Source organism: Sturnira hondurensis, unplaced genomic scaffold, assembly GCF_014824575.4.
Source record: "Sturnira hondurensis isolate 20B ecotype Veracruz unplaced genomic scaffold, ASM1482457v3 Scaffold0013381, whole genome shotgun sequence".
Taxonomy (NCBI): domain Eukaryota; kingdom Metazoa; phylum Chordata; class Mammalia; order Chiroptera; family Phyllostomidae; genus Sturnira; species Sturnira hondurensis.
Window position 1 is genome coordinate 2,031,693 of NW_028086012.1, and position 12,187 is coordinate 2,043,879.

The window sequence follows — 12,187 nt, forward strand, 5'->3', positions numbered from 1 at the left end:
GTGTGGCTTCAGCCCCTTGAGTGCTGGGACAGTGGCGCCCCTGAGGGAGGCAGCCTGGGAGTGTGCTTGGAGGAGATGGAGGGGAACGGGAAGAAGGGATGGGACTCATTCTTCAGCAGCCCTTGCCATCTATCAGGAGCTGTACCAAGTATTCTCCACTTTGCTATTCGTATCAACTTGCATTTTATTTCTATCCCAGAATGACCCTGCAAGGGACGTACGATCTCATTTTATAGGTCAGGAAACAGAGGCTCAGCAAGATTACATAAGTTGCCCAGAACCAAGTAGCTAACGAGAGGCAAAGCTCGATTAAACCCAGAAGTGTCCTGACTCTGTCCTCCCCCGTCCCCAACTGCATTATCAATTGCCTGGGAGAGTACCAGGCAGCCTGACAGCGGCTCGGGGATGAAGGAAATGGGTTCGGACAGCGTTGATTCCAGGGCACCTACTTCCTGATGCTTAGTGTCTATTAGCGTCACAGGAGCTGGAGCCCAGTTCACCTGCAACATAGGTGACCCGTCACTGTCTGAAGTTAGGGAGGCACGGAGTGGATTTGACAGTGAGGAGACAGATCTGTTCCTTACGCCTCAGTTTCCTCATTTGCAAGCTGGGATAATAATAGCTACTTCGTGGAATCATTATGTGATGTAAATGAGCGAATATGAGCAATACTGAGCCCACCACTGATCTGTGAATGTTCATTAGAGTGAAATTGGATGAGGTGCTTGGGAAGGCAGGAGATGGGGCTTAACAATCCCCTGCTTCATGCCCAACGCGGCACATCGTTGCCTGGTTTTAGGGCATCTGGCTCTCCCTCCAGCACCGTGGGTTCTCGCGGAAGTGGACGAGGTCTAGGGTGGAACATCCTAATGCAGATGACTTTCTTTGGGGGGGTCCATCTGCACACCAGCTCCACCTAATCACACCCTTGACCCCCATCCATGCAGCCTTCCGACACAACGAGTGCCCAGATCCCGGCGTCCCGGTGAATGGCAAACGGTTCGGTGACAGCCTCCAGCTGGGGAGTTCCATCTCATTCCTCTGTGATGAAGGCTTCCTCGGGACACAGGGCTCGGAGACCATCACCTGCATCCTGAAGGAGGGCAGTGTGGTCTGGAACAGCGCCGTGCTGCGGTGCGAAGGTATGTGCCTGTTGGGCTGGGGCCATGGCTGTCCCCAGAGAGGCTGAGGAGGGGACCAAGGGGCCTGAGCCAGTGGTGCCTTTCTGTGTCATCCTTCCTCTTCTCCCAGGACTCAGGGCCACCCTCTCACTCTCGCACCGGAATGGCAGGGGCTCAAAGGACCACTTGGCCTAGAAGTTTGAATTGTAACCAGAGAGTAGACTGGAGAAAACACCGGTTTTATTTATGTTTTTTAATAAGTATTTTATTTATTTATCTTTAGAGGGGAAGGGAAGGAGAAAAGGAGAGAAATATCAATGTATGGTTGCCTCTCGTGAGTCTCCTGTTGGGAACTGGCCTGCAACCCCGGCATGTGCCCTGACTGGCAATTGAACCTCGACTGTGTGGTTTGCAGGCCCGCGCTCAATCCACTGAGCTACGCCAGTCAGGGGTTACACCGGTTTTAGACTGCCAGGCCTCAAACGCCTGTTTCAACTGGGGACTCTCAAAGTCACAGCCATCAGGAGCCCTGCTTCCTGCTCCTACACAGGGCAGCTGCATCTGCCACTCTGTCCTCCACACTGATTTCCCCGATGACCGGAACGTCTCCCAAGCTTGGCCTTTGTGCACCCATTCAAACCTGCCTTGTTACCCTTGTTATCCTTGCGGTCAATCTCCAGGAGACTAAGGGCGGGCCAGCCAGCAGAAACACAGCTTGATACAAGCACGAGGGTTACCATGGCGTCTCCCGAGTCCCGCCTTGCCCCCCAGAGCAGGCTTTGACGCCACTTCAGAGATGAGCCATCTGTTCATCAAACTGCAGGCATTCAAAACACAAACGAAGCTTCTCGAGTGCAGGATCACATCAAATCTGTGTGCCAAGCACACTGCCTGGCACAGAATTGGCCCTCGATACAAATTTGCAAACAGTGGATGAGTGATGTGTCTCCTGTAGGCCTTTGGTGCCATGGCCGTGTCCAAGGAGACAAGGGCTGTGGTTCCCTCCTGTGGGAGCCAGGAAGCCTCTTCCTCATCCCACTTGTGGATGGCGGGTAGGGACCTGAGAGACCTCTCTACATACCCTGCCCCCAAACCCAAATCTGAGCACACAGGCCAGCAGGCGGGAGGACAGGAGAACAAAGCGGGGTGTGCTTAGTGGGAGCACTGCCCCAGAGGTAACAGGCAGGGGAGGAGAGGAGAGCCCCGGAGAGCACAGTGCATGTGCCAGGGTCTGGGCTGGAATCCTGGCAGACCCCTTCTCCCCTCCAAGCCTCTTGTTTTTTTCAGCTTAAAAGGGTGGGGAGGTGATAATAGTAAGATGCATATGAAAAGGGCAGTTCCCGGCAGGAAGTAAGTACCCCAAAGTGTTAGCTGTGCTCTTACTGGTTTGCAAGCTCCATGAGGTCAGGGGGTCACCTTTGGCCTTGTATGGCCACAACTGTTGTGTTGTTTGGCACCTAGATGCTCCGGCGATACCGCTTGATGAATCACTGAGTGAATGAATGAATGAATGGACGGTTAACTAGGTCAGAGCCTCTTTAACAGCCCCCAGAGCCCTGACTCTCAGCAGACCACCTTTTGCCTCCACCCTGAAACTTGCCAGCTGAGTCACCCTGAGCAAGCAACTTGGCCTCTGTGTGCCTCAGTTGCCCCATCTGTAAAGCGTGGGTAATAATGGGAGCCTCCTCACGGGGCTGTCGTGAGCAGGCACCGTCCTTGTAGCAGCGCCCGGCAGAGGCAGCACTCAGTGCGCGTCGGCTGTGAGCATTATTTTCACCTGATTTTCGCCATGTTTTCCCCAGACCAGTCAGATGAGTGTCACTGCCCTTGGGGAACAAAGCGGGGGCGTCGGGTGGTACGTTTCCATCCTTCCCAGCGCCTGCCCCAGTCAGGAGGTGAACAGACTACTCTGTGCTCTCCGAAGTCCCACAGCGAGGCCCCCATGGCCTCTCTGCCACGTACCCCAGTAGAGTGAGCCCTTTTGGAAACCACATGAGCTCTAACATCAGAGAACCGGCATGAAGCTTGCGGCTCCACCCGCTCCCAGCTGTGGAGCTGGCGGAGGAGGGAATTCCCACGTTGGCAGCAGGGGGATGGTCATGCATGTCTGATGGGATTGTTTGCGGGGGAAGCTGATGGCGCTGCAGAGCAGCCAAGCAGAGCCGGGGTCTGGGGACTGTCAGTGGGCAGTCGTGCACCTTTCCCCAGGCGGGCCCCTCGTTCTCCCTGGTGCTCGGTGCTCTCCTTCGACTTCTCTGGTTTCCCTCGCGCTGGTCCATCTGGTTCAAGACGTTCCCCTGCTGTCTCTTGCTCACCTGAGTACCCTGATTCCTTTTGCTCTTCATGGGCGGACACCAGGCCACTCAATTGGACACTTGGTCTCACCACTATTACATTTTTCTTTGCCAACCCCAGGGACCTCGGTCTTATCTTCCCACCAAGATCCTCCTCACTTCTGGGCCAGAAGCCCATGTCCCATTGCCACTGAGCCAATGGGGGCTCAGTCCCAGCCAGGCCTACCCTTCCTTCTGAAGAGGCGTCAGGACTCGGTAACTGCAGAACCCTCCTCATCTCTGCACTGCTGCCCCCGGGATCAGGGGCTCCTCGGCCATTGTCCTGCCCGATGGCCACCGAGTGCCCTGAAACACTCGAGATCACACATGATACAGGAGACGGTCTGTCCCGTGCTCATGGACCTTAACACACCTCCCTGTTTCATAGGCAAAGTCCTGATTTTGAAATTAAAACCATTTCATTTATTCTGTCCCTGAGGGACCAAAAATACAGGCAGCCTATTACAGAGACCGTGACATGGCACAGGGAAGAAGAGCCTGTTCATTTTTCTCTGCGTGAGGGGTTGCTGGCTGCCACCCTGGTTTCCGGGGACCTGGGTAGCAGCACGTCAGAGGGGCAGTGAGAGACGCCGTGTCCAGTGGCCAATCCCAGACCTAAAACCGTAGAACAGGGCAGGTGGAGAAACCCCTGGGAAGCCGGCCCCTGGTGGCCACTTCCCCCCTCGTGTCCCAGCCTCGGGAGAACCCTGCTTTGTAATCAGCATCTTTGTCTTTTTCAATTTTCCTAGTTTTGTTTTTGATTAAGCATCCCCACCTTGTGGACAATTAAATGCAGATGCTAATGGTCTTTTAAAAAATCTTTTAATAGATGCTAAGAGCCACTTAGTTGTTGAGAGGCTGTAATGGGACAAGGGAGAAAACGGCTGCTTCTCCTAAATTTAGAAAGAAGGGTGATTATCTGGCTGAAAAGCAGAAGTTGACAAACTTTTCTTAAAGGGCCAGCTAGGAAGTGTTTCGGGCTTGGTGAACCACCACCCGGCCATTGCTCTATGCAAACAGCCTGAGACAACACAAGTAAAGGGGCTGGATTTGGTCCCTGGGCTGGACTTTGATGACCCCTGATCCAGAGAACATAAGGGCTTCTGATGTTTAAAGTGAGGAATTTCCTAAGAAAGAATTCCAGGCAGTGAAGGCATCTACAAAGAGCTGCCTGGTTAGCGCTCTGCACATTCCTCATTTCCGCCTCTTAAAGAAGAATCATCAGCTAAGTATATCCCGCTGTGATAAGTGTTTTCCTTACTCATTTCAGCTGTGCGCCAGTCTAGGAAGTGGGTGTAGTTACTGTTCCCACTGAGGTACAGAGAGGTTAAGTCACCTGCCCGGGTTCTCCCAGCTTGTAAGTGACAGAGGCAGAATCCGAACCCAGACTCCTGGCTCCACTGTTACTGCATTCTTCCTCAGTTATGTCACCAGAGCACAGGTGGCAAACACAGGGCCCGTGGGCCGAACCTGGCCCTCCACCTCGTTTTATCCGCCCGGCACCTTGTTTCTACTCAGCAGCAGCGCTGAGCTCTCGCTTGACTGTTAAGGAGCAGTTACATTCATAGAGTCCTGAAGTTACATCCAGCCCTTTGAAGGCAACCTCGAGGCTGATGTGGCCCCCGGTGACAGTGAGTCTGACAGCCCGGCACTAGAGAGAACGTAATTTCAGACCTGTTTATGAAGGACTTAGCATCAGCCGTAAACGGGACGAAAAGCAGGTTTTCTACTTCCCATGTCCCAGTAGAAAATCAAAACAGATACTCGTCTGTCACAAAAGAGAAAGACAGGACACCCCACGGAAGCAGCAGAAATAACGTCGTAAAACAAAATGATAGTCGTAAGACAGACGTATCATAAAGGTCATTAAACTCTTGATGAAAAGACAGAGACTCCAACCAACTTTTAAAAAATGTCACAAGAAGTATATGAAAAAACAGGAGATGATCTACAGTGAGTGTGTATTTTCATTCTTAAAGTAATACTTGGCGGTTGTAAAAAATGTAAACAATGCACGCGTGAGATAAAGTTCAAAGTGAAAACGCGCATTTCTCAAGCTCACTCCCCAGAGAGAAATAGTTTAACAATCTGGTATAAACATGTGCAGTTTTTTCCCCTCTGTGTGTTTACTGAATGTATTACTTTTATAATCAGAAAATTTTCAAGTTCTGTACAAAAGAAAGAAGGTCAATTCTCCCCACTCCCACGAGAAGATTCTAAGTGATGGTTATAGCTCACTTTGGCCTCCAAGGAAGAAGGAAGGGTGGTTATTGCATTTCTAACATTATCTTATTCAATCTTCTTGTCACTCTTGTGAGAAAGATATTATTATGCTCCCTCTGTGCATGAGAATCCTGGAAGGCGAAAAGATGATTGACTTGCCTGAGCTCGCCAAACTAGTGATGACAGAGCTGTACCAGGTGCCGGACCCCAGGCCAAGTGCTTTACGTGCTCTGTCCAACTGGTCCTCCCGACAGCCCTGCTGTTATTGCCCTCACATCACAGATGAGGAAACTGAAGCAACAGAGTGGGTCGGTAACGTGCCCAGGATCACACAAGTGAGCGAATGGGAGAGTCGGGATTCAAATCCAAGTATTCTGGTTCCAGGACCCTCCCTTGATCACCAAACGAGGTCTGTCTCGCTCCAAAGTTCTCCTTTCATTCTACATGAATGGTGAGGGGTGGAGAAGGGCGCTGGTGGGCTGGGCGAAGTAGAAGACAGAGGAAAAGGCTTTCACTGCCCCTGGTCATTCACAATGCGCACTCGGCGAACGATCGGCCCTTGGAGGGCAGTAATCAGGCCGGGCATTCCCAAGCCGCCCGCAGTGCTTAGAAATGCGGTCCCCGAGTCAGACCCGAGCTTAATTCCTGGCTCTGCCACTCCCTAGCTGTGTGTTTCCAGGCTGCGTCCCTCACTCCTCTGCACCTGTTTCCTCAACTGTGACAGGAGGCTGACCTGAGTGGCCACTGTGCAGGTCGCTGTGAGGATGAACACACAGGACAAGGCTCTCACATGTTAGCAGTTCTCTGTATCATTCTGTTGTACCATCACTGCCTTGTACGGCTTCAGCCTCGGAGGACAGGAGGGATGGGCCATCCCTCACGAGGACACCAGCCACTTATCAGAAGCCCAGGGCATTAGTCATCTCATGCCTCCATGACCAAATATCACAGCGCAGGTGGCTTAAACAGCAGAAATTTGTTCATCACGGTTCTCGAGTCTCGAAGTCCAAGATCAAGGCGCCAGCAGGGTTGGTTTCTCCCGAAGCCTCTCTCCTTGGCAGCGGATGGCTGCCTTCTTACTTGGCCTCTCCTCTGTGTGCGCAGGCTCTCCTACTGTCGATTCCTCTTCTAGTGAGGACCCCAGTCCACCCTTGTGACCTCGTTTAGCCTTCACCACCTCCGTAAAGGCACCGTCTCCAAAAACAGCCTCACTGGAGTTAAGACTTCGGCCTGCGAATTTGGAGGGACACAATTCAGTCATGACCCCAGTATCTCAACTCTCAACCAGTATTTCATTCCTTTGAAAAAAAATATTTATGGAGCACCTACTGTGTCTCGGGCACTAGGTTAGGCACAGGTCTTTCTTTTTTTTCTTCCTTTTCTTTTTTTCCTCTTTGTGTGTGCATGTGTGTGTATGTTTCCTTTTTTACCCCAACATCATTCTCTTCCATTTTTTTACTTAGTAGGTGCTCATAACATACACATAACAAAATTTACCCTCTCAACCAATGTAGTGCATTTCTGCTGTGTGGTCATCACCACCATCCGTCTCCTGACTCTTCATCTCGCAAAACCGAAGAACTCCGTGCTCCGTTCAACACTAACTCCTCCTTCCCTCCTCCCCCAGCCCCTGGCAGCCACCATCCCCTTTCTGTGAATTTGACTCCTCGAAGTTCCTCCTATAAGTGGCATCGTACAGTCTTTATCCTTCCGTGACTGGCTTATTTCTCTTAGCATGTTCTCAAGGTCCATCTATGCTGTTGCATTAGGTCAGATTTTTTTTCCCTTTTAAGGCTGAAAATCGCTTCACTGTATGTGCACGCCACATTTAGTTTATGCATCTCTCTGCCAACGGACACTCTGGCTCTTTTCCCCTTTTGTAAATAGCTGTTGTAAATAACGCTGCTATGACGGAGCTACACAGATGTCTGCTCGAGTCGCCGCTTTCACTTCTTCCGTTTGCCCTAAGGGTTGCCCTGAAAATCCCCGACAGAGCGAGCCGTGTGATGAGCCCCCCTGCAGCCATCACCCGGCTCCCACCATCACAAACCCCTGGCCCGTCTTGTTTCCCTTTATGCCACCACCCACTACCACCCTGCTCGGGGATTACTGGGAAGCCAATTTCAGGTAAAACGCTTCATCCGTAACATTTTAATGTGCATTCCTAACAGATGAAAAAAAGCACTCCTTAAAACAGAACCATAATACCCTTATCTTAAACAATAAAATAATGACTTCATACAATCAAATTCCCATGATTATCTAATCTTTCCTTTTATAGTGTCTTTTCTTTTAAGTCAGAATCCTAGTTAAGCTTGCATATTACAATTGGCCTACGAGTCTCGAGTCTTCTGTGGCTCCCCGCCCCTTGCGATGCTGGGTTGGAGGAACCAGGTCACACTTACCCTGAGCAGTGTCTTGCCCTCTGAGTTTTGGTGACTGCGTCCCTCAGAGGTTGTTTAACATGAGCTTATCTATTTTATATTTCCTCTAATTGGCAGTAATATCTAGAAACCTAATTAGATTTAGATTCCTTTTTTTTTTTTGGACAGAATATTTTATAAGCAGAGCTCTGGGCCTCCATCGGAGGCACGTAATGTCTGGTTTTCCCCCTTTGGGGACCATCGGGAACCGTCCACGACCCTAGTCTAGGGACCGCACAGGAATGATGTGCTATTGTTTCTTCTTGCATCAGCCGGCATGCTGAAAGAGAACTTGCCCACGTCAACGGTTTGGTTACCCTGAGGTATCGTGCCTGAAGAAAAGGCAGGAGAAATACTTCATTATTTTTCTTTATTTACCAGTTCTCATATTAATGAGTTGATTCCCTAACACCTTCCACAGTTGAACATTTTTAAATACTATTAAAGTCCAATGTATTTAAACATACTGTGTGTATTTAAATCCATTGCTGTTATTACTCTGATTTACTCTCCAGTTGTCCCAGTGGGGGCCTTTTGAAATTAGCCCAACCTCATCTTATACATTTTCTGTCCCTGACCTAGAATCCACTGTTTCTCCAAAGGGCCCTGGTTTTTTTGCTAAGTGAAAAATGGAATTTGGAATCTGGGTTCTGGAGGTGCTTATTATTATTGAGTAGGTCCTTGTTTTTAAGTCTTTGCAATGAACTGAGAGCGAAGAAGGATTTTATGAAGATAAAATGCACCATGGGTTCCCTTCATTTCCACGCGAGAACCCTGTTTCCTTGCCTTCCCCGATATCACGGCTGTGTCTCCTCCCACTCATGCTGAGACTCCCAGCTCCCACCAACACCAGCCTCCATGCCCGGGAGTCCCAGAACCGCAACGCCGGTCCTGAGCACAGCAATGCGACTGCTGGAAATAGTCGAAGTTGCGTTTCTTTCAGGTCTTTTTCCCCTGTATCGTCGTACTGGGGGCGGGGTATCAAATTACTGTGTTTTTAAATTGCTTTGACTCCTTTCTCCATGTGTGATTCTGCTGCCAACTAATACGGTATTTTATTCACTTATTTCCTCTGCTGTATGAGTTTTGAGGGGTGGCTTATCAAATTTCAATATTTCTTTCTAACTGTGCAAAATATCTTCAGTTCCAAATCAAAACCTCTAAGAGAAGGTATGTACTGAGTAGGTCTAGCTTACCCTAACTGTTTCCTCTCTACGCTCTTCACTCCCTCTTTCCATAGGTAATCTTCAGATTTTGGTTAGTCTCTCATTGATTGTTAAGATGAGTAAATGCGTGTGTGTGTGTCTCCCACCTGTTTTTCAGATACAGAATTCTAGAATGGGATTATTTTTTGACCTCTCTACCTTGCCTTTACTCACTTCATGTGTTCCAGGGGCCCCTCCTAGACATTATGTATAGCCTGTTCCTCACTCGTAGTGTATAGTTGCCTAATGCATGTTGTTGATTGCCCCAGTTTATTCGCTTAGCTCCCCATTGCTAAACATCTGGGCTGTTTTCAATTTTTTTTATTACGGATAGCGCTGCCTTGTATAGCCTTGGAGATATATATGTGTGTGTGCGTGCATGTGTTGTTTCATGTTTTGCTAGTATATCTTGAAGATAGAGCTCTGCAAACAGAATTGCTGGGTTGTAGAGTAAATACATATGAATTCTGCTGGCTACGACCAAGTTTTTCTTCATAGGGGTTGTGTCATCGTGCATTTCCACCAGCAAGGTCCTGGAATACCTGCCTTCCCCCAGCGTCACAGGTCACCAAACTCCGGGTTTTGCCTACCTGATGAGAAATAATTTCTCATTGTATTTTTAATCTGTATTTTATTAGAGTGAGGTTGAGCCTCCTTTCAAATGTTAAAGAGATAGGCATTTAGGAATCCTCCCCTCCTCCTCCCTGCCTGGCAACTGCTACCTGCAATATAAAGCTGAGCTAATAGGGGGAAGGGCTGAAAGATTAGAGAGGTCGTTGGACTGTCACGTGAGCGGAAAAGATGAGGTGGCCGAGGTGATAAAGCGACACGGCAGAAGAGAGAAGACGAAGACTAGCAAAGCCAGGAGTTGGGCTTCCCTTGCTGCAGATTTTAGATAGGGTTCTGTTGGTTGGTAAACAGAACTGAATGGAGAGTAGCTGAGGCGGGCCAGCAACTGTGTGGTCGGTGGCTTCTTGGAAAGTGTGCAAGCAGATCCGGAGTCCAGCAACCAAAGAGGCTGGGCCTGTGTGGAACTGGAGCCAAGAGAGAGTCCCCACTGCTGCCCAGGTTCGTTCGGTACCTGCACGGGGACCCAGGGACGGAGCTGTTGGCACATCCCTCCCCACCTACAAGGTCTCCTGTGTCCATTGGAGAAATAGAGCAAAGAAGGCTTTAGTCGTTTCAGAGAGATGGATAGATGGCTTTTGAAAACTAGGTTCACCCTGGAAGGGATAATACCCATTTGCTATTTACTCTCAATGTTTGATGTAGGTGCTATGTAATTACTTAGTTTCTACAAGCCTCAGCTTACTGAAAATGGTGATAATCCCTGCCTATGAAGTGAGGATAATAATAGTGTCTGCCTTTTAGTGTTGCAGTTCCCACAAGGCTAATCCATAAGCCCCGACGTGTGGTAAGCTCTCAGTGCCCATGAGCTCATGACTGTTGGCTGCGGTTGCAGGGCGGCTATGTGCTGCTGGGGAATTTGGAGTCAGAGGTCTTGAGGTTAAATCCCAGCTCTGACTCCATTAGTTCTTGAGCTAATCTCTGCCTGTTTAGCCTTAGTTTTAGCCTCTGTAAAATGGGGGTAATAAAGCAGGCATTGTCTTGTCATCAGTAAGAGTTGTCACCATTATTATTATTATTATTGATCCTTCTTAATTAAACTTCCAAATAAAACTCTCTATCAAGAGTGTTTGACAGTTACTTGAGGTATTTCCAGGAATTCAGAGAGGGAAAGTGTGCCGCATTCGGCTGCACATAACGAAACGGATTATCCGGAGGAGTTTACAAAAACTTGTAGACGTAGTAATGCTTTGCAGCTCTTTATCCCCCTTCCCGGTCTTATTCAGGCCACTTTTGGGGTCTGGTAGTCCCGTGGGAAGGAAATTCCGAGGGGCAGGGGCTCCTCTAACGCTGGGAGGCCGCTGGGCTCAAGTCCTCTAGGTTCATGCCACCTTCCTAGGTGCGAGTCCAAGCGCTCGCACGCACTGACCCAGGACTTGTTACCCACCCTCCACTGGGGTCAGCTCACTTAGCTGTAAGATGGAGAGAATAACAGCAACCCCCTCCCTGGGCTTGTGTTTTGTGAAGAGCGGACGTGATTACTGACGTGCAGCTAAATGCCTGGCGTGAGTGGGCTCCCAGGCCATGGTGGGGCGGGGAACGCAGCAGCCGCTTTGGGCCTGGGGAGGGCGGTGCACTGGTGCAGGTGGCCAAGGTTTGGCAGTGCTGACAACGGCCCCCAAGTCTCAGTGGCCTCCAAACAGGAGCATGATGTAACCCAGACACGAGGGTGAATAACAGGGTCATCAGAGCCTCCGCTCCTCAGAGGCACCGAGAGGCCTGACCGCCACCTCCACTCTCGTGCCACAGTCACCAAGGCAGGAAACTTCACAGGTCTCGCCCTGGCACCTAAGGTTTCCACTTGGACATGACTCGTATCACTTCTCTCATTTCATCGGTCAAGGCAGTCACATGGCCTAGCATGACTTCAACAGTGGTCCGACCAAGTGCCCTGAGAAGGAGTGCAGGATGAGCTCTTGTGACCACCACAGAGGCCATGGGTCCGACTGCAGGAAGAGGCAAGAATGATGGAAAGATGCGGTGCAGAGGGAAGCTGGGGAATGGGAAGAACGAGCAGGGAGACCGAGGGGCTGGGAAAGCAGGCTTGGCGAGGCCAGAGTGCACCTAGACCACCCAGGCACAGGTGGCGTGTGCCTACCCGTCCATCCACTCACCGATTCATCCACCAACTCTCTCTGATTTTTGGTACAGAGGGGCACCTGTGCCGAGCCCTAGGCTGAAAGCTGGGGATTCCAAGTTGTGTGAGACAAATGCTGTGCTCTCCGCCCTCACAGAGCTCCAAGCTGAGCGTGGGG

At 50.2% G+C, this 12,187-nt stretch overlaps 1 protein-coding gene across 1 annotated transcript in view; it reads left to right on the forward strand.

Annotated features, from left to right (window-relative positions):
* CSMD2 (CUB and Sushi multiple domains 2) overlaps positions 1–12,187 on the forward strand; it is a 268,001-nt gene that overhangs the window by 71,315 nt on the left and 184,499 nt on the right. The window contains exon 8 of the mRNA XM_037061417.1: positions 948–1,142. Within this exon, the coding sequence (XP_036917312.1) occupies positions 948–1,142 (195 nt within the window). The remainder of the gene's footprint in view (positions 1–947; positions 1,143–12,187) is intronic.